The sequence below is a fragment of the Salmo trutta genome, chromosome 12 (assembly GCF_901001165.1).
Source record: "Salmo trutta chromosome 12, fSalTru1.1, whole genome shotgun sequence".
In the NCBI taxonomy this organism is placed as follows: Eukaryota; Metazoa; Chordata; class Actinopteri; order Salmoniformes; family Salmonidae; genus Salmo; species Salmo trutta.
Window position 1 is genome coordinate 11,221,835 of NC_042968.1, and position 22,127 is coordinate 11,243,961.

Sequence of the window (22,127 nt, forward strand, 5' to 3'; positions counted from 1 at the left end):
TGTAACACATGTTTCCAGGCATCAACCATGCTCTCAGATCATCCATTCTGGTTCCTTTCTAAAGTTATCTGTGTTGGGCAAGATACCTCTGACATGAGGCACGAGGCATGATGGGTGTATGTCATCATGTCACTCTCTTTATTCTGCTGCCAGCACATGAGGGATGGGGTGACTGTAGGGCCTATTCAATGTGACGGGGTCTTCCTAATTCATTCTTTCTGCACTGACACACTGCACAGATGTAATGAAAAGATAGTCTCTTCTCGGAACTGCCCCGGGATGCAAAATGTTGTGTTGCTAACAACATCAACTGTAATCTCAGTGGAGCAGCACCATAGTCTTTGCAGTGATTTCATGGCTATTATCAATCTTAGATAAAGAGAAAGCTCAATGTGTTTTACTAGAAGCCACAGCACTGTTCTGCACAGATGTTGTATCTGGGAGAACAAGGGAAAAGGTGTGTGATAAGGCCAAACACCATATACAGCTTGTAAAGAAATGCAAGATACAATATGACCTCTACTTGACAACCAGTCGTTTGCAGCAGAGGCATGGGTCTCATTTATCCAGTTTTAAACGGTTTGATCTAGTTGTTTTGCACAAGAAATAAGTAAAGTAAACCTGCTTCATAAACCATTATGGATAAAGTTGTGATGTTTTGTTTTTCTCATTATAAATAAATTGAAACAAACTGGAAGGCTTGAGTTGTTTTTAAAGGGGACTAGCTCTGGCAGTCTAGGAGAGTACATCAGAGACACCTTATGTATCAGATGTAATTGAAGTGTATTTTTTTCTAACTTTTCATGCTATCTCTATGTTGACATATCATGTTCCGTCTATTCCAGGGAAAAGGCTGATTACACTGCCATGTGAATACTTAGATTCAAGGAGTGAGAGAGAGAGTTGTGTAGTCCCACATCCACAGCTCATCAGTCTGCACAACAATACATCACCCATAATTCCCGTTCTCCCCAGCTCAGCAGCTCTGGGCTTGCTCTCTCAGGCCAGGCCAAGCCAAGCAGTGGCTGCTGCCAGCTCCCTCACATTGTCACCTTGTATTGTTCCTAGCAAGATTATCTGGTGGAAAAGCTAACTCTGTCTGGCCACTTCGCAAAAACAGTACATTTGTTTATCTTAACAGTTTACAGTCTGTCATTCTTTTCCCCTCTTTTTTTGTGCAGAGAAGAAAAAATGTTTTGTATAAGATGTTGTCTTAACAATGGGAGGTTTGATTGTGAAACTGATACCGACATTGTTTTTGCTCATTTGAATTGAGAATTCTAACATCCAGGAGACAGTAATTCGTCATTTTAGGACAACAAACTCTTTACCAAGATTAGTCATCACCATAAGTGAATTTTGCTGTCCCCTGGTGGACCGATATAGGTATTTCTGCTTATGCACATCTATCCAAGGAGATGTCTACCAACTGGTAGCAAAGGGTTGAAAAGACTCCATCTCCACAACATGGCTATCCAAATCCAGGAAACTGACTATGGGAAAAGGGCAGGAGAAAAAGACCATAGTGAGCTTCAAATGTTTTCTCATTCACTTATTCACAAAAACCTCTTCTTTTGGGGTTCCACCAAGTACTAACATTAATTATCTGGATAATATGTGTACATTGCTTGATAATGTGTGATGTTAACAGAGGTCTACTTTCTGGGTGACCTGAATGTAGACTGGTTTTCATCAAGCTGTCCACTCAAGAGCAGTGGTGGAAAAAGTTCTCAATTGTCATACTTGAGTAAAAGTAAAGATACCGTAATAGAAAATGACTCAAGTACAAAGTGAAAGTCACCCAGTAAAATACTACTTGAGTACAAGTCAGAAGTATTTGTTTTTAAATATACTTAAGTGTCAAAGTAAATGGAGTTGCTAAAATGTACGTAAAGTATCAAAAGTAAAAGTATAAATAATTTCATATTCCTTATATTAAACAAACCAGATGGCACAAATGTATTTTTATTGACAGATAGCCAGGGGCACACTCAGACATAATTAACAAACAAAGCATTTGTGTTTAATGAGTCTAACAGATCAGAGGCAGTTGGTCCATTTCCTGTCAAAATATAACGAGTACTTTTGGGTGTCAAGGAAAATGTATTGAGTAAAAAGTACATTATTTTCTTTAGGAATGTAGTGAAGTAAAAGTTGGCAAAAATATAAATAGTAAGGTAAAGTACAGATACCCCCAAAAAACTATTTAAGTAGTACTTTAAAGTTGTTTTACTTAAGTACTTTACACCACTGCTCAGGAGAAGGAGAGGGTTGAGAGGGACGAGGAAAAAGAGTGATGAATAAGTCTGGCTGCACATCTGATTGGCAAATTTACTGTAAATTGAGGAATTATGTGACTAAACAAAAATGAGAAATTGTATTAAGAAACTAAGATAAATGACTAAGTATGATGGAAAAAGGCTTTGGAATACTTTAAATTAAATTATAGGCTGAAAGACTAATTCAACTCCGTCTTTCATTGAATCAGATTGCTCATCTGTCACAAAACCTTTTGTTGCCAAAATGTTTGTTCTCAGACCTGGAGGGAAGCCAAAGTCATTCCATTACCCAAGAGGGGTAAAGCACTGCTTTGCTGATTCTAACAGCCGGCCAATCATCTTGCTGCAGACTCTTAGCAAACTTTTGGAAAAAAAGTGTTTCACCAGACACTATTTCTTTGTAAACAAATTAACAACAGACTTTCAGCATGCTTATAGAGAATGGCACTCAACATATACTGCACAGACACAAATTACAAATTATTTGTTTAAAATAAATTGATAATAAGAAGATTGTGGGAGCTGTACTGTTGGATTTCAGAGCAGCCTTTGATATTATTGACCATAACCTGTTGAAAACATTTACAGTATGTGTTATGGCTTTTCAACCTCTGCCATATTGTTGATTCAGAGCTACAGTATCTATCTAATAGAACACAGAATGGTGTCCTTTAATGGAAGCTTCTCTAATGTTAAACATGTAAAGTGTGGTGTACCGCAGGGCAGCTTTCTTGGCCCTCTACTCTTTTCTATGTTTTCTAATGACCTGCCACTAGCATTAAACAAAGCCTGACGAGTCAACCCTATACGTGTTAATGTTCTGTATAATGCCCCGCCCCCTCTTCTTTGGCCAATTCCCTTGGCCTTACATTTTATGAATTTATTCATTTCCATGTCTATTGTCCATATGCCACAGTACACAGAAATACTCCTGCTGTTCAGGACTGTGTATTCTACATGGCTGGCTAGGTTTGCCTATAATATCATTAGTCTATAAGGATGACTTACATCCCATCAGCCTGCTTTGCAGAGCCCATCTCAGAGAGCCTTGCTAATATATAAACACGATGCCACACATTCATAATCAAAAAGTGTTAGGGTTCATCTGTTGAGCTAATTATTCACCTCATTCATCTCCTAGCAAGATAGTCCCTTTCCATCTAAGTCACAACAATAGACAAACAGTGTGCTTAAACTAATTACACACAAATGATTGTACTTTTTATTGAATACATCATTTAAACATTCACAGTGTAGGTTGGGAAAAGTATGTGAACCCCTAGGCTAATGACTTCTCAAAAAGCTAATTGGAGTCAGGAGTCAGCTAACCTGGAGTCCAATCAATGATACAAGATTGGAGATGTTGGTCAGAGCTGCCCTCCCATATAAAAAACACTCACAAAATTTGAGTTCGCTATTCACAAAAAGCATTGCCTGATGTGAACCATGCCTCGAACAAAAGAGATTTCAGAAGACCTAAGATTTAGAAATGTTGACTTGCATAAAGCTGGAAAGGGTTACAAAAGTATCTCTAAAAGCCTTGATGTTTGTCTGGAAAGGGGCGGCAGGTAGCCTAGCGGCTAGAGCGTTGGACTTGTAAGCGAAAGGTTGCAAGATCGAATCCCGAGCTGACAAGGTAAAAATCTGTCATTCTGCCCCTGAACAATGCAGTTAACCCACTGTTCCTAGGCTGTCATTGAAAATAAGAATTTGTTCTTAACTGACTTGCCTAGTTAAATAAAGGTTAAAAAAAAAAAATGGTCATCAGTCCACTGTTGCTACTCTCCCTAGGAGTGGCTGTCCTGCAAAGATGACTGCAAGAGCACAGCGCAGAATGCTTAATGAGGTTAAGAAGAATCCTAGAGTGTCAGCTAAAGACTTACAGAAATCTCTGGAACATGCTAACATCTCTGTTGACAAGTCTACGATACGTAAAACATTAAACAAGAATGGTGTTCATGGGAGGAACCCACGGAAGAAGCCACTGCTGTCCAAAAAAAACATTGCTACACGTCTGAAGGAAGTTTGGAAGGAACACACAACACTATGTGTGGAGAAAAAAAGGCACAGCACAACAACATCAAAACCTCATCCCATGGTTGCATCATGGTTTGGGGCTGCTTTGCTGGACAGCTTGCTATCATCGACGGAAAAATGAATTCTCAACTTTATCAAGACATTTTGCAGGAGAATGTAAGGCTATCTGTCCGCCAAATGAAGCTCAACAGAAGTTCGGTGATGCAACAGGACAATGACCCAAAACACAGAAGCAAATCAACAATGGAGAGGCCAAGTCAGAGTCCTGACCTCAACCCGATTGAGATTCTGTGGCATAACCTCAAGAGAGCGGTTCACACCAGACATCCCAAGAATATTGCTGAACTGAAACAGTATTGTATAGAGGAATGGTTCAAAATTCCTCCTGACCGTTGTGCAGGTCTGATCCACAACTACAGAAAATGTTTGGTTGAGGTTATTGCTGCCTAAGGGGGGTCAACCAGTTATTCATTCCAAGGATTCACATATTTTTCCCACCCTTGCACTGTGAATGTCTACATGGTCTGTTCAATAAAGACATGAAAACGTATAATTGTTTGTGAGTTATTAGTTTAAGCAGACCGTGTTTGTCTATTGTTGTGACTTGTTGTGATAAAGATCAGATCAAATGTTCTGACCAATTTATGCAGAAACCCAGGTAATTCCAAAGGGTTCACATAAACTCAGCAAAAAAAGAAACGTCATCTCACTGTCAACTGCGTTTATTTTCAGCAAACTTAACGTGTAAATATTTGTATGAACATAACAAGATTCAACAACTGAGACATAAACTGAACAAGTTCCACAGACATGTGACTAACAGAAATTGAATAATGTGTCCCTGAACAAAGGGGGGAACAAAATCAAAAGTAACAGTCAGTATCTGGTGTGGCCACCAGCTGCATTAAGTACTGCAGTGCATCTCCTCCTCATGGACTGCACCAGATTTGCCAGTTCTTGCTGTGAGATGTTACCCACTCTTCCACTAAGGTACCTGCAAGTTCCCGGACATTTCTGGGGGGGGAATGGCCCTAGCCCTCACCCTCCGATCCAACAGGTCCCAGACGTGCTCAATGGGATTGAGATCCGTGCTCTTCGCTGGCCATGGCAGAACACTGACATTCCTGTCTTGCAGGAAATCACGCACGGAATGAGCATTGTGGCTGGTGGCATTGTCATGCTGGAGGTTCATATCAGGATGAGCCTGCAGGAAGGGTACCACATGAGGGAAGAGAATGTCTTCCCTGTAACGCACAGCGTTGAGATTGCCTGCAATGACAACAAGCTCAATCCGACGATGCTGTGACACACCGCCCCAGACCATGATGTCTATCGTTGTCTCTGATTGGAAGCCATACTTAGGCAGCCTTTTTCCCTTGGTTTGTGTGGGTAGATGTTTTCTGTTTTGTTAGAGTAACCTGACAGAACTGTCAGCTGTCATTTTTGTTTATTTGTATTCAGTGTTCATTTTCATTAAAATTTACGATGAGCACTCAACACGCTGCGCCTTGGTCTCCTCTATACGACGCCTGTGAAATATTTGTTGTTTGATTCACAATAAAAAATATTTTGCATCTTCAAAGCGGTAGACATGTTGTGTAAATCAAATTATACAAACCCCCCAAAAATTTATTTTAATTCCAGGTTGTAAGGCAACAAAATAGGAAAAATGCCAAGGGGGTGAATACTTTCGCAAGCCACTGTACTATAGTCATGTTTGCAAACACACTATAGTATACTACAGTCATGTATGTGAAAACACTACAGTAAATACTACAGTATACTACAGTAAAGTCCGCAAAAACACTACAGTTAATACTATAGTAAACTACAGTCATGTCCGCAAAAACATTACAGTGAATATTACAGTAAAGTCCGCTAAAACACTATAGTGAATACTATAGTATACTAGTAATGTCCGCAGAAATACTACACTAAATACTAAAGTAAAGTCAGCAAAAACACTACAGTGAATACTAGTGATGCACCGATATGACATTTTTGGCCAATACCGATATAGAATATTTTCTTTGCCAAAATAAAAACGATATCGATAACCGATATTTAAAATTTAAGTGGCATTTTAAGCATTCTAGTACAGTTAAATAGTTAACACATGGACACAGCGGTTTAAGGAACTGCATCTGTGCAAGAAGCTTCACTACAGTCCCTGGTTCGAATCCAGGCCGTATCACATCCGGCCGTGATTGGGAGTCCTATAGGGCAGCGCACAATTGGCCCAGCGTTGTCCGGGTTTGGCCGGGGTAGGCCGTCATTGTAAATAAGAATTTGTTCTTAACTGACTTACCTAGTTAAATAAAGGTTACACACACACCACACTGACCAAAAAGGTATTTTGTTTGGCATTTACGTATGTCCCCATTACCAGTAAAACATAATCAAAACCTACTTCTTTCACTTACTTGCTGTGCTGTTTGGTTGTTCATTTGTTCAGTCGTTTCATTCTCAAGATTTCTATGGAACACCGTTTGGGTCTTTGCGTGTCAAAAAAGATAAAAGTTAGCTTTTTTTATGACCAGCACTGACAACTTTACCAGCATCATAGCGAACGTTTCGATGAATCATTGTGGCATATGAAATACGAGTGATAGTGTAATCAATGTGTAATAACTACGTAAAATTTATGAACGCGTTAAATTATCATGTGATGTGCAGTCATATTCAGGTCCTGATTGGTCAACAAGCTTATTTAACATGTCAAATAGTCACCAAGAGCCCAGCACCGTGCCTTCTTGCTAGCAAAGTCACTGATCAAGTCTTTGAAGTCCAGCTTTCTAGCTAACTGACTTCCAATGGACAGCATGGCAAGACTGCAAAGCATATCCTGGGACATAGTGGACCTCAAATAGTTTTTTAAAATCAGTTTTAGCTTACTGAAAGCTCTCTCACCACCAGCAACAGTCACAGGCAGTGTGCAAAATATACGTAAAGCAATGCACACTTCTCCAAAAATGCTTTGCAGCTGCATCTTACAAATTGCATTCAGGAGACCAAGAGGGGACAAGTTAGGGGGGAAAGTTGCAGCATATACAGTGTTCAGGTGTCTTACTTCATTATGAAACTCAGGTGTAAGATCTCTGGAGTACTTCATGATCAGTGGTTGGCACACAGAAGGGACTTTATCGTCACTAATCTGCCCAACTTTCAGAACAACAGAAAATTCTTCTACAATTTTTGCAGTGGTGTGGAACCTAGTGTCCAAGTCACTTATGATGTTGTCCATAGCAGTAAAAAGCACTGTGTTCCGAAACACCGTTTCTGCACTGTCCTGAGCTGTCTCCTCTTGAGAGGTCTCACCATGGAATCTCTTCCTTTTCCTCTGGCGGCTGTGTTCCTTGCTAAATTGAGGTTCAACATCCATTTGCGTAGCAATCAGTGTTGCCTCAGACAGGAGAGACTCCATTCCATCTCTAAGAGCTTGCATCTCTTCCTTTACGGCTCTGATATTGGCTGCCTCTGTGTCAAGTGAGATTTTTCCTGACTGGAGAATCACATTCCTGTCATCAATGCACTGCAATTATGCCAACTGACATGACATTCAACACAATGCTGCTCACCTTCTTCAGTTGGGAGTAGGGCTGGTTCAGAGGGATGGGGATGGGGAGACAGGTCTGCTGAGCCTAAAGCTGCATCTGTTGGGCCTGGCACCAGGCAGGGGCAGGAACAACTGATTTAGTATGAATAGCTTGCTAAAAGTTTGCCTGCATTGATTAAATGTCGGCTAAAAGAGGAGCAAATGTAAACACAGAATTTTCTGTGAAGATATTATGTAACTAACGTTAGGGAGCAAAAGTAGCCTATTTTACTATGGACTAAGTTAACAGGTTAATTTCCACCAATCATGGACTACACCCATCTTCCTTTGTGAAAAATTGGGTGACATACTGTCGCACTTTCTTTTCTTTCTCCTTTCTTTTAGTTTTTGGAAGCCAGATTTTTCTTTAGGAAGCTGAGACCTGATGCTCCACCGGCACTTCCCACCCGCAATTTACTGCTGGCAAGTACTGTTTCCGACAGGTTTGGGGGCAGGACCGAACAATTTCATGTAAATTTAGAGGGGGGGGGGGGGGGGGGGGGGGGGGGGGCAATATAGAGGCTCCCTGGATGTTTACATACTGCCAAAAGCAAGAAAATAAAAATAAATTGATCATTTTATTAGTACATTGTAAATAAAATATTATATTGATGATGAAAGGTTACTAATTTAATATAGAAAATGTTTTACCTAATGTTCTAATAATTTTTTAGGACACCTGTCAGTCACAGGCCCTTAGAATCATCCTACCCCACCCCCACCCCCCCATCCCCCCCCCCCCCCCCCCCCCACCCCCGCCCCCACCACAAGGCACTGCGAGTGATTAAAAATAGACAATGCACAGGGCTTCCTGACTTCACACCACTCTGACTGATCATGACACCAATCTTTTTAAAGTCATGACCATGGATCAGCTCAACATCTCCATCTCCAACATCACCTCAGGCGATCCTGGCAACGTTGTCTCCAGTACACTGCTGGGACTGTGCTGCCTAGTGGGCCTCCCTGCAAATATAGCTGTCGTGGTGGTCATTCTGCACCAGGTAAAGATAGATAATTTCACCCTGAAACTGATGCTAAATCTGGCTTGTTCTGACATCCTGTGTCTGGCCTCCCTCCCCGTGTGGATCTATTCCCTCTTGTGTGGTTGGAATCTTGGCCGTGGGCTTTGCAAGTTCTTCTCCTTCATGGTCTATTGCAGCCTATATAGCAATATCATGACTGTGACTATGATGAGTGTGCAGCGCTACATGTCGGTTCTCTACCCCCACCAGTGGGCCAGGCTGGGAAGGAGAGGTGAGAAGGTATTGCTACCTGCACTATGGGGACTTGCATGCATCCTAACTGGGCCTGCTGTTGCAACAAGGAATACAGTGGTTACTGGTTCTGGTCTAAGTTGTCAAACACACACTGAATCGGACTGGGAAATAGTGGCTGTTCTTTTACTTGAGACTTTGGTGGGTTTTGTTCTGGGTTCCATTCTGGTCACCTTTTATTTCTTACTTCACAAGCGAGTGAACCAGACAACCCTCATCAACACCCAAAGGATGACCAGATTGGTCACTGGAATTACTGTGACCTTCATCATTCTCTGGGTTCCTGATCTTGTTGTTAACATTGTGGACATCTCAGCCACCTTACTGAAGTACTCACACCCTGTTACATCTGCTAAACTGAAGACCTTTGGGAAGTTGACACGGGACTTTGCAAAGTGCCTTACATTTGTTAACAGTTGTGTGGACCCCTTTCTGTATGCGTTTGCCTTTCAGAGAATTTGGCAGAGAAGACCAGATAAGCGGGAGAGAGCAGACACTGCTATTCAGACCTGTGTGTAATAATTCGGTCAATCATTTATGCTTTTTTGTGATTTTTTTTCTTCTATTTGAGGTGTGCATGTAAATCAGAGGGAGGGGGGCACCACAGCTTTGAAGCAAAGAGGTTACCTATATTGGGATAACATTTAAAATGTAAACACTGTCAAAAAATGGCATCATCATGATTGACCAAAGACCAACAATGTTGGTAAAAGCAGAAACAGAATGGAATCTCCAAAAAATGATGATCACAAAGCAGCTTGAAGCAATCTTCAATGTCTCCTTTCAAACCATGCAAACTTGGTCAGTATTCAAATGCATCAAGGCAACATATTAACTGCAAAATTGAAAGCAAAACTATCAACTCGCTTTGCAGGAAGTGGGAGATGAGTAGGTGAGAACTTTATCAGTATCTGCAACATGATAGTCAGTGACATACCGTTATATAGTAACATACTTTGTGAATAATGATCTCCCTTACCGCCACTATCATCTAACATGAAACAAACAAAAATTGTAGGAGAGGTATAATATATTTTCACACGCTTTACATCAACTTTCATTATTTATTCAGCCCTTTGGTTCCTAAGACCATAAAGTGCGAAAACCGTTAAACATTGGCCTGGACATCTTCAAGTGGCTCAGTCTTTGATGCCCTTCATGGTACAGTGTGTTGATGTAGATGGAGCAGGAAAAAAGCTCTGACTGTCAGGCCCAAACACTTCAGACAGGCAAATAAAATGTGCTTTTACTGCAGCTAGCAAAAAATATACTCTGACTTTAATGCACAGTTAACTTTTATGGGTGTTCTTTAAGAGAAAACATTACACCTTTTACAGCGATGCGGAAGGGATGAGGCCTTACTCAGTAAATATGAAAGATTGTTCTGCTCTGCAGATTTGAATTGAACTGTGAATTGAGGAGTCCTGTCATAAAGGATCAAGTTAGTGTAACATATACAACTAGAATATTTTATTTTCCTACGACATGCTTTCGTCAATTTTTAAAGCATCAGACAGAGGTGTACAATAAATAACACTGTATCATATTAATAAATTGCTCTCCACAAATGCAATTGCTACTGTCATTTCATACACCGGCCTGATTTAGATTGCAGACTATGTACTCTGCTCTAACTAAAGCATACATGTACTGTATGTATGATGAGCATACTTCTCATGGTTTGAATATCATCCATATTTATGAACTTCCTCGCTTCAGAAAACTCAACCATGACCTTTTTAAGCTTTTCTCGATCTACCAATCCCATTCTCCAGTCCAAGTGATGGAGCAGCTTTAGAACAGATTCTGAAGTAAATATAATGTACCGAGTCCTATGCAGAAATAATTCCTCTGCTTTTCTCAGTGTCTAACCCTCCTTTTTATGTCAAATTATGTTATTTTCCAGCTCCAGCAGTGAGATTGGTATGACTGCAGCTAAGCTAACATGAGTGGGAGTTACTAGTGGTGAGATTCAATACGCATACAGTACCACCAGGCACAAATAGACACGCATGAATAATCGTGACATTTCTGTTGTAACTGCAGCCAAAATAAAAATAAATATGTTACGCCAGGTTGTGATTAAGCCTTTTACACATTTAGCTTATTTTCAATGATACAAGGCAAATTGTCTATAGTAAGGGTAATGCTTCGCAAAATTCAGACATGATGAACCGAAGCAAATAAATCAACAGGATGTCACAAGTTCCTCAAGTTTATTTTTTGAAACTAGTATTGAGCTTCCAAAATCCCCTTGATAGAGTGACGGAACACATCAGCCAACGTCACACACATTGAAAAAGTTCAATTCAGATTCACTAGACTGGATAGGCACACTCAAACCATGTGTAAACAACTTAATATATCATTTTAATAGAGTGAAGGAACTCATTGACCACATTCACAAAAATACAGCGATCGGGCTTTCAAAAAGACCTGGACATCCTAAGACTTAGACAAAAAAAAAGTGTGCACTGGGATGCAACTGTAGTTTTACATATCATGCCATTGATTAACTACAAATCAACAATGTGGGCTGCCCCACAATGCTAATGCTATAGGTAAAATTCTACATGCAAGGATTTCAGGTGGGTAAGAGTTCAATGTTATTAACAGTAATAACGGTGTTGATCAGATCTGACACATCCTATATAAATAGCTCGAAGCTAACAGAACAAGGAAGGTATTGCTGGTGGAACAACAGTCAGTGCTGCTGACTAATTTAGCATGTTGTTAGTAGTTCGACAAAGTAGAGTAGCAGTAGATTCCTCCACTCTGCTGAATGGGTTTAGTTTAGCTGACTGAGCAGGGGTCATCCTTGGAGGGCTTCACGTCTCCCTGAAGCAGCTGAATCATCACAGCCTTGGTCAGGTAACTGGAGGTGCCTCTCCTGCCCATCGGCGGTGTCTTATAGAACTCCTCCATGTCATCCTGTGGACAACAATGTTTTTTCATTGTGAACTAGCAGTACTGTTAAATACAGTGCAAACTGTCAAAAGTTGTTTAACAAAGCACTGCTTTTCAGCAATGACATGCAGAGTGAACAATTATTCAGATTGGAAATATATGATATGCATTACAAGTAAACAAGTGACACAATTATTTCCATCCTTAACATTCAGTGTTAATTAAGTAGACTGACCAGAAGAAGTATCACCAAAGCACCCAAGGTATCCTCACCTCGAATATGAGGTCTGCTTCTACTTAGCGGAGATAACTTGTACTGTACATCATTGTGGAAGTACAACAGCTAAGCTCGCATGCTACATGAACTCCAAGGACCTTGTGTGACGGTGGTCTGACCCAACCTCAGATCCTGTGAGCCCAGTGGACAGGGTAGGGCAGAGCATAGCACCTACCGGTTTCTTCGTCCCCTCCCGACTCCTGTCCTTCTGGAAGTCATGGAAGGCCTCCTTCACCAGAACATCCAGGTCCACCTTCTCCGAGAACTCCAGCTCCGGGTTTCTCTCCAACACTATAGACACCACCATCAGCAGCTGCGACCATGGAGATTAGGACATGTAAGAAAATAGAGCCATGAGAAAATGTGTGTATAATTAGGATGTTTGTATTGTTAACCCAATGTGTAGCGGAAGTGTTGTTAGATGAAATGTGTGGATGAGATAGTCAATCAAGCATCCTGTTTGACCAATAGCAGTGTACGGAAAACATGCAGCTGTAAATTACAGTGAAATCTGATTGGCCCTTACCTCTACTACTATCTGCCTGTACTCAGGCAGCACAATGTCCTTCAGTGTGTCTTCCACCAGCAGAGAAAAGTTCATCTCATACATGGTCATGTCAGACAGAGTAGGTTGCTGCAATGGAAGGAAAGTGGGAGATTTTAACAGTAATGCTTTAGGCAAGAACACCCCGATTATCAATTACTACCAAAAATACTAACTCACATACTCAAATAAACAGACATTTATTTAATAGTGGGTATATGCAATGCAATGGGGATATGTTGTATTCAAACCATCATTTTGAATCAACTACTGTGAAATATGCAGTCTTTTTGGGCCTTTCAACACTGTCAAGGGGCCTACAGTGTTGTCCTTCAGAGATGTGATTAAATGTGGAGTCTGAGGATGTAAACAAAGAAGGATTATTATGTCACTGTTGCAATTACCAACACTACCTGTGGGAGATGGATCCCTGCCACTACGATGCCATTACAAGTTCTCTCCAAAGTCTGCCACACTCGGTCGTAGAAGCCATGGGGAGTCCTGTTGAGGGAACCATCGATTTGACGCCTGTTGATCCAGGACCTGGTATGGGTAACGAATAGGTCAATTAATAAAATTGAATAAAAAAATGTGTGTGTGTGTGTGTGTGCGTGCGTGCTTGTGAGTGTTTACCTGCCGTGCTGTTGTGGCTGAAGAACGTCCAGCAGCAGCTGTTTAACATCGCTGGGGGACATCTGGTAAATGTCCTGGGGTGGCATGTCTCCTGCTCGGATCTCCAACTCATGCTTCATGGCCTGGACGATCCACCTACACCAATACCAGCGGAATACGAAGCAAAAACAATGCATCTCATAACCACAGATGGCTATCCTCAAACAGACAGCTTGAGAGACAAACAGAATAACAACCACCCAGCTGTAGGATCAGAATGGCCATGGCTACAGCCTGCCTAGCTCTATTCCTCCCGGGCTCTTTTCGTACCCGACGCGGATCTTGAGCATGCCGCTGAACAGCTCGGGGGTGTTGGAGATGATCCAGCCGATGTGGATGACCAGCTCTTGCTGCAGCACGGCCTCCCTCTCCCCGTAGCACTTGCTGTAGAGGATGCCCTTGATGACCCCAGGTGAAAGGGGATTGGAGATCACCTCCTCCTCATGCCCAAACAGTCCCAGCGTTACCTGGCAACAGAGCACAGCCCAGCCAGCATCAGAGAAATGTCTGCAGTTCTGTTATTGTTTTGTGGGGATTCTATAACTAAGAGGACAGAGTGATGAACCAGGAAGATAAAGGTGTTTACATCATGGATAACAAGGAGCAAATAGTCAAAAAGGTTCAAATAAAAACTTGGATTATATTTTATTTTCTATTATGGGTGACATCACTCTACCTATAAGCTTTTTGACTGACCAGATAAGGTGCAATATTATATAGAAATTCTGATGTCTCCGTGTCCCCTTCACTTAAACTATCTATCCATCTTGCCACTGTAAAACCCCCTACATAGTAGAACATGAAAGGGACAAAAGATAATAACCAAGATTATCTTGTAATATTTCTTATTTTCAAAGCATAAAGGCCACAAGAAAATTACACCTGGGTAATCATTATTCTGCCCAAACAAGATATGCTTTAATATCCCTTTGAAAAATAGCACCTTAAAACTAATGCTTGCAGACTAATGTTCTCCAGTTAGATGGCAAAATCACAGTTTTTAAATCTGTACCTCACTTCTATTACTACTAAGTGTAATCTAAACATGTCCTACCTTACTTAACACATTCAAACAACAGTAGATATCCTCTAAACTCGAGTCGTCATATACAAAAATCAAGGAAGATTCTACGTAGATCATGTAAGCAGACACCTGACTCCATTTAAAAATCAGCTTTCTCATCTTGTCCAGAATAATTTCCCCTCTACGATGCAATCTATATGCAGATTCACACCTTGAGGTACTTCATAGCAATGAACCGCCCCAAAACTCTTGGGTGGGAAAATGAGGCCAGAAATGGGGACTGTTAGGAAGCAACTTATCTCTGTGTAATATTTAAGAGAAAAAAGTAGAACGATAAAACACTGGCCAAGGCAGCTCACTTCATATAAATCCAATGGAAAGGGGAGCTTACAGTATATTAGGTCATAGGTCAGGTTACAGCATACAAAGAGCCTGTTAAACCCAGGTTACTTTACGTAACACAATAGCAGCCTTGCTACAGGGCTAAAGCACAGTGAGGTAGCTGGGAAATACGAAGCGTGCAACTGCAATAACACTAAGCATTTCCTATAGGACAATAGCACGCGGAGCTCACTGTCAACTGAATGTTCCTAATACTTTCAAAATGGACATCATTTCATCCAATTCATTGATAAATCAGTGAACATAAAGATTGTGTTCAAAATAGGCATCTGACTTGGAAAGAAAAAAAAAAAAAAAAAACATGGTTCAACTGAACAATTGTCCCCCCATTTTCAAATGTCCACTTACCTGCTTCCCATGCACTAAAACACTAGTAATACTTGGGGCAATGCTGTCCACTAGCTTAGTTATCACACTGGCTGCGATTCGTACAACTCCCCTGGTGAACAAAACACAAGGAGATCCTTAATAGGGTCAACACTATGTGTCAATATGTTAACTCTACAGTAGGAACAGTTCATAACGGCTGACTGCAATAACAACGTAGTCTGCTGTGTTTTCTATCATAAGAACCATACATACAGTATAACCATGACTTTAAGGCTGATGGGCTGTAACGTGAGTTGAGGCACATTACTGAAGGTGCGATTCATGTAATGAAGTTCTAAAACAAAGCTGTAAAATCACGTGTGTGGCGTGTCCCCGCTCACGTTCACCAGTGTGTCTATACAGTACAAACAGCCTTGTTGCGCTACTGTTTTACAGGTCCATTTTTTAAATTATTATTGCTAAGCAAATGAAAAGCAAATCTAAATCAACTCTGGATTTCATCTCCAGATTGCCAAATAAATGATCATCCTTGCAATTCTGCACATGTAAAAACACAAATCTACAAACTTCCTTTCCTGCAACAGAAGGAGTTTTGTATAAATAACTAAATGGAGGACTGATCAAAACACAAGATGCTGTCCCCATAGAATGGAAAGCTATTAGCATGGCGGGTGATTACCACTGGGACATCTAGCCTAGCCTAGCAGAACAGGCAGTACCAAAGGAAGATTCCACTGCATGAATTCAGCTCTGGCTCCTGCCATTGTTTCCCGCCTATTCATTTTCACTATTAGATAAAAAAATATATTTTATTGGGGAGGGGGGGGGGGGGGCAGACATATTTGAATGTTCACTAATTTACGATTGCATTAGAGTGACTGTGCAATGCGTCTCCTCCTGCTCGCTGTGTTCCTGTGAGGAAAAAGCAACAGGCATTGGCTGTAGTTATGGTACATACGCTCTCCTCCGTATTTATTTGGACAGTAAGCTCAAATTAAATGTGTCTCTATACTCCAGCATTTTGGATATGAGATCAAATGTTTTATATGAGGCAACAGTACAGAATATCACCTTTTATTTGAGGGTATTTTCATAGAAATCAGTTTTTACCGTTTAGAAATGAAAGCACTTTATGTATCTAGTCCCCCCATTTGGACAAATTCACTTATGGTGTATTAAAGTAGTCAAAAGTGTAGTATTTGGCCGCTATTTTCCTAGCATGCAATGATTACATCAAACTTGTTGGAAGCATTTGCAGTCCTTTGGGGTTGTGCCCAATGTAAATGAATGGTAAATAATGTATTGTGTCATTTTGGAGTCACTTTTATTGTAACTAAGAATATAATGTTTCTGAACACTTCTACATTAATATGGATGCTATCATGATTACGGATAATCCTGAATGAATCGTGAATAATGACAAGTGAGAAAGTTAGAGGTATGATATTTGTGCATCTGTAACGTTTTCACTTGCGTGCTAGGAATATGGGACCATATACTTAACTTTTCACTACTTTAATACACTATAAGTGAATTTGTCCAAATACTAATGATACCTTCAAAATTGGGGGACTTGATACAATATATATACACAAAAGTATGTGGACACCCCTTCAAATTAGTGGATTCGGCTATTTCAGCCACACAGCGTTGCTGACAGGTGTATAAAATCAAGCACACATCCATGCAATCTCCATAGACAAACCTTGGCAGTAGAATGGCCTTACTGAAGAGCTGAGTGACTTTCAACATGGCACCGTCATAGAATGCCACCTTTCCAACAAGTCAATTTGTCACATTTCAGCCCTGCTAGAGCTGCCCCGGTCAACTGTAAGTGCTGTTATTGTGAAGTGGAAACGTCTAGGAGCAACAACGACTCAGCCGCGAAGTAGTAGGCCACACAAGCTCACAGAACGGGACTGCCGTTGCAACACTCACCAGCGAGTCCCAAACTGCCTCTGAAAGCAACGTCAGCACAAGAACTGTTCGTCGGGAGCTTCATGAAATGGGTTTCCATGGCCGATCAGCCGCACACAAGCCTAAGATCACCATGTGCAATGCCAAGCGTCGGCTGGAGTGGTGTAAAGCTTGCTGCCATTGGACTCTGGCGCAGTGGAAACACGCTCTCTGGAGTGATGTATCACACACCACCATCTGGCAGTCCGGTGGACGAATCTGGGTTTGGCGGACGCCAGCAGAACGCTACCTGGCCCAATGCATAGTGCCAACTGTAAAGTTTGGTGGAGGAGGAATAATGGTCTGGGGCTGTTTTTCATGGTTCGGGCTAGGCCCCTTAGTTCCAGTGAAAGGAAATCTTAACACTATAAAACATACAATGACATTCTAGACGATTCTGTGATTCTAACAGTTTGGGGAAGGCCCTTTCCTATTTCAGCATGACAATGCCCCCGTGCACAAAGTGAGGTCCATACAGAAATGGTTTGTTGAGATCGGTGTGGAACTTAACTGACCTGCACAGAGCCCTGACCTCAACTCCATCGAACACCGTTGGGATAAATTGGAACACCAACTGCAAGCCAGGCCTAATCGCCCAACATCAGTGCCCGACCTCACGAATGCTCTTGTGGCTGAATGGAAGCCCCCGCAGCAATGTTACAACATCTAGTGGAAAGCCTTCCCAGAAGAGTGGAGGCTGTTACAACAGCAAAGGAGGGACCAACTCCATATTAATGCCCATGATTCTGGAATGAGATGTTTGCCAAGCAGGTGTCCATATACTTTTGGTCATGTAGTGTACATAGCGCTTTCATTTCTAAACGGTAACAGATAAGTAAGAAAATACCCACAAATGAAAGGTGACATTCTGTACTGTCGCCTCATACGACACATATTGATCTCACATCCAAAATTCTGGAGTACAGAGACAAATTAAATGTTCTAGTTTCACTGTCCAAATAAATACGGAGGGGGGTGTACATGGCAGCATACGGGGTTGCTTAGCCATACACGTCAACTTAAAAAAAAATGTCTCAATAGAAGTCAAAATAAAATGGAGAAAAGTGTTTTAAACTTCAGCTGGGTTGTATGTTTTAGTAAAACCCAGATTTCCTAAAGAAAAGTGTACTTTCATCGTATCGACAACATTCACCTCCCATTTACCACATCCAGCCATCTATTATTTTACTTATTGTAAATTGTGCTCATATCTTTTTAGCGCAGATATGGTCCACGTCTTCTACATATTTTGTCCAGGAAATGTCAGGCTAAATGCTCATGGTGTGATGTTAAACCATTGATGTTGTGTAATATAAAAGGAACTTATTTCAAGCTCCACTTATTAGCCCATGTTAAATAAATGAGAAAGGAAATTGGACCAAGTATTGATGTGGTTCCAGAGCAAGGTGGGGCATGGCCTACAGGCCGTTCCACTCTCTGACTCTCAGGTCCCTCTGCAATTATGTTCAATCATAGCGCTGAGCAATATGAAAACTCACGACCAGCTCCCCTGACACAGCCAAACCATCACAACAAGAACAACAACGGCAAGAACAAAAAGGCCGACGGAGCATGTGAACGTGAAATTGATTGTCCATAGAGAGCAAGTGGACAGTGCTGAAAGGGAAATAGTGCATGAGTGAAGCATAGCACTCACAGTTAAATGGTACACGCTGTGCACAGTGACTGACTGGCTAGCTGAGCGAATACAGTACACATGCTACACAGACTCTAGACATCAACTCTACGCCATTACCTGCTTGCCATGGACCACCAGTGTGGTGATATGAGGGGCTATAGAACTGGCAAACTTCATGATAACGGCCGCAGCGTAACGCACCGCCAGCCTACACCCATAGAAATATGTATCATTGTTTACAACAGTTTGGAATTCAGTAGAGAGTAGAGAACAAGAGAAAATGTTACTTCAATCTTGAAACGATAGTAAAATGATCTGAAAGGCAAAAAAGTTGATGGCTCTTCATAGAGGTACTGTACAAAATGGATGGATATTACCTGCCACATGAAATAAAATACAAACTATTCTTTCAGGTTAAATGAAAGGGAATGATATGCTAGGGAAAGAAGAAAATCTGACCAAAGCTTCCTGGTCCCAGCTCTTCTGTAGAGTCTCTCCATGTCTTCCATTAGGGTCTCTGGAAACAGTTAAAAGAACTCTAAGTGAACTGAGCAATGCAAATCATTGTATATATATTCTAGAACAATGTAAACTGTGGATGATTGGGTCTGAAAACGGTGTTTGCCAAGAAACTGCTATTCATGACACTAGATGCATAGGCTATGCCTTGGTTGAATTGACCCCATTTGTTCTTTTTATTATTTCTAACACAGAGGAGACACTGATCTAAACTAAATCAGTTAGTCATGGGGTGCTAAATGGATTAGGCTACGGACATTTCATTTACAGTGATGCACTGATTCCCACCCTGGGGCTAGTTGGCCTGGTAGTCTGGCTCTGATGAATAGTGTTAAAATATCTGTTCAGTGTTAACAATTTTTTTTAAATAAAATATTACCTCCAATAAATTACAATATGAATTAAATAGATGTTCTTCCAAAACATTATAATTAGGATGTTAAAAAGCAGATTTGCTCTGTGCCTCTGCTTGGTCTGTTAGGAAACAACAGAGTGATCTCAGTCACCAAATCTCAACCGAATTGAACACTTTTGGGAGATTCTGGAGCAGTGCCCGAGACAGCGTTTTCCACCACAATCAACAAAACATCAAATGGAAGAGTGGTGTCGCATCCCTTCAATAGAGTTCCAGACACTTGTAGAATCTATGTCAAGGTACATTGAAGCTTTTCTGGCTTGTGGTGACCCAACACCCTATTAAGATGCTTTATGTTGGTGTTTCCTTTATTTTGGCAGTTACCTGTATATCAGTCAACAACAGCTAACTGGGTTTCCTCTTGACATAAAACTTTTAGCTACAAACCGCAGGATTTAAAATAGAAGGGAATAGAGAGATGGTTGTTGTGTGGAGGATTTGCTTTGACTTGCTTTCTTGTTGGCTAGCCAGTTAGCCGCGATAGCAAACCTTAGCACGTTAGTTAGATAACTGCTTCTAAACAGCCAGCAGGCCAACTCATACAAACCACATAATTTGAAATAGAAGTGACTGGCGAGATAGTTGTTTGATAAAAGCAACTGTGGATTGTTGGCTTGCTAGCTAGCTTGTGTGCAGTGAGTATGCACTCCTGAGCTGAGTCTCGAGAAGGATCCTTCTCCCCACCGGAGAAAAAAAAAGAAAGAAAAAAAGCTGCTGGACCAATCACATACGGGCCTGTCTCTGCCAAAGAGGATGATGTCATTATCCAAGCAAATTTCAAGCGTTTTTTTTTTACGGTTTGTTTCAAAACTAAGTTTGAGATTGGGTTTTACTGAGAGGTTTTTCTCTCATTTATGTTTTGGCTACAATTACAAGTAAAGGACGAGTCAACAACATTATTTGGGTATGAGCAAACAGAATATTAGTAAGAAGAGATTTTCACTGGACTGTTACTTTAACAGAGTAACACCATTTTGCATGTGCGTTTTTGTTTCTGTGCCTACCATCCTTGGCAAAGAAGTCAGGACCCTCTTTCTTCATGAGAATACTGGCAAGCTGTGCTTGACTGGCCAGGCAGTCACAGTCCTGAGTAAGACAAAAACACAGAAAGAGGTCAAAGGTCATGCCATGGAGGTATAAAGACAGTTTAGAGTCAGATCTAGGGCCCTGACATTAAAACACCCATCTCCTTTTGATTGTAGCTGTCCTAATATTGACACCGTACTCCTGGACTCACATAGAATTTCTGCATGATCTCGTTGGTGGATTTGTGTTTCCACTCCTCGATGTCGATCTCAGGCTGCTGCTCCAGGTTTGAGGCATTGGGCGTGCTCGTTTGCCTCTTCACCTTGGAGTGCTTGGGCATCTCCAGCTCCTGAAAGTTCTTAAACTCTGGGATTCTAGACCAGGGGAAGTTACAGGAGTATTTTCAGGTTTACAGGCAAGTTAAATCCTTTACACGCTGATTCCTCTATAAAAAAAAAGTGTCAGAAAACACAAAGGCGGAAACAACAGGAACAAGCTCTTACTCTGCTTCGTTGACACGAAGGAAGTCCAACTGCTCCACAATAGCTCCTGATATCAGGGTCTGGAAGGACGATTTAATAGTGACATCAAGGAATCTCATTTACATGGGATATGGACAGTTCAGGTCATTTCAAACATTCCGACTGAAGTCACATCAATATGAGGACAGCCAGTTACATGTACAAAGGGGAATTATGTGCCCAGAAGAATGAGAAGATAAAAGGGATTGACTATAAGGGATGGAGCCCTTTGTCTGCTCCTAGAGTTAGGTGTGAGGGGAATATTGAGTGTCCTTCATAAAAGACGTCACATCACAACATCTAAAGAACTCTCTAGAGACACTGAAAGTCATTGTAACAGTAGCAAATAGAACTCGGCGAAGGCAATTCAAAAGGCATTGGATTTGCAAACATACATATTCACTATTTCTAAATGCATTTCCAAAGGAAAGGAGAACTGCCCATAGTATTGTGAGGGTAGATATCACAATGCCTCAAAGAAGTTTGAGTGGACTGAAACAAGTAAAAGTGTTGAGAACCTGAAGCCTGTCCACGTGAACTTTGACCCCACCGACACTCCCCTTCTTGAACGACGCCAACATGTCCAGGACTGGGTTGAAACGGCTCCCCCTGAAGGATATTCTACTGTTATCATTTTCTCCATATTAACCTAATGAGTATTGAGCGTTTTTTTATGCTATTCCACAGACTCCAATAGAACAACCTCT

General features: G+C 41.2%; 1 protein-coding gene across 3 annotated transcripts in view; it reads right to left on the bottom strand.

The window, feature by feature from the left end:
- Nucleotides 1-11,387: 11,387 nt before the first annotated feature.
- phkb (phosphorylase kinase, beta) overlaps nt 11,388-22,127 on the bottom strand; it is a 57,991-nt gene continuing 47,251 nt past the window's right edge. The window contains exons 20-31 of one of the 3 annotated variants that reach the window (XM_029767085.1): nt 21,939-22,029; nt 21,403-21,461; nt 21,111-21,273; nt 20,878-20,959; nt 19,399-19,456; nt 19,057-19,147; nt 13,859-14,055; nt 13,550-13,684; nt 13,330-13,459; nt 12,899-13,006; nt 12,548-12,685; nt 11,388-12,119 (exon numbers count right to left, since the gene is read on the bottom strand). In XM_029767085.1, the coding sequence (XP_029622945.1) occupies nt 11,982-12,119; nt 12,548-12,685; nt 12,899-13,006; nt 13,330-13,459; nt 13,550-13,684; nt 13,859-14,055; nt 19,057-19,147; nt 19,399-19,456; nt 20,878-20,959; nt 21,111-21,273; nt 21,403-21,461; nt 21,939-22,029 (1,390 nt within the window). In that variant the 3' untranslated portion in view covers nt 11,388-11,981. Of the gene's footprint in view, nt 12,120-12,547; nt 12,686-12,898; nt 13,007-13,329; nt 13,460-13,549; nt 13,685-13,858; nt 14,056-15,362; nt 15,454-19,056; nt 19,148-19,398; nt 19,457-20,877; nt 20,960-21,110; nt 21,274-21,402; nt 21,462-21,938; nt 22,030-22,127 lie in introns of all 3 variants that reach the window. The other 2 variants (XM_029767084.1, XM_029767086.1) reach the window with 2 other exon arrangements.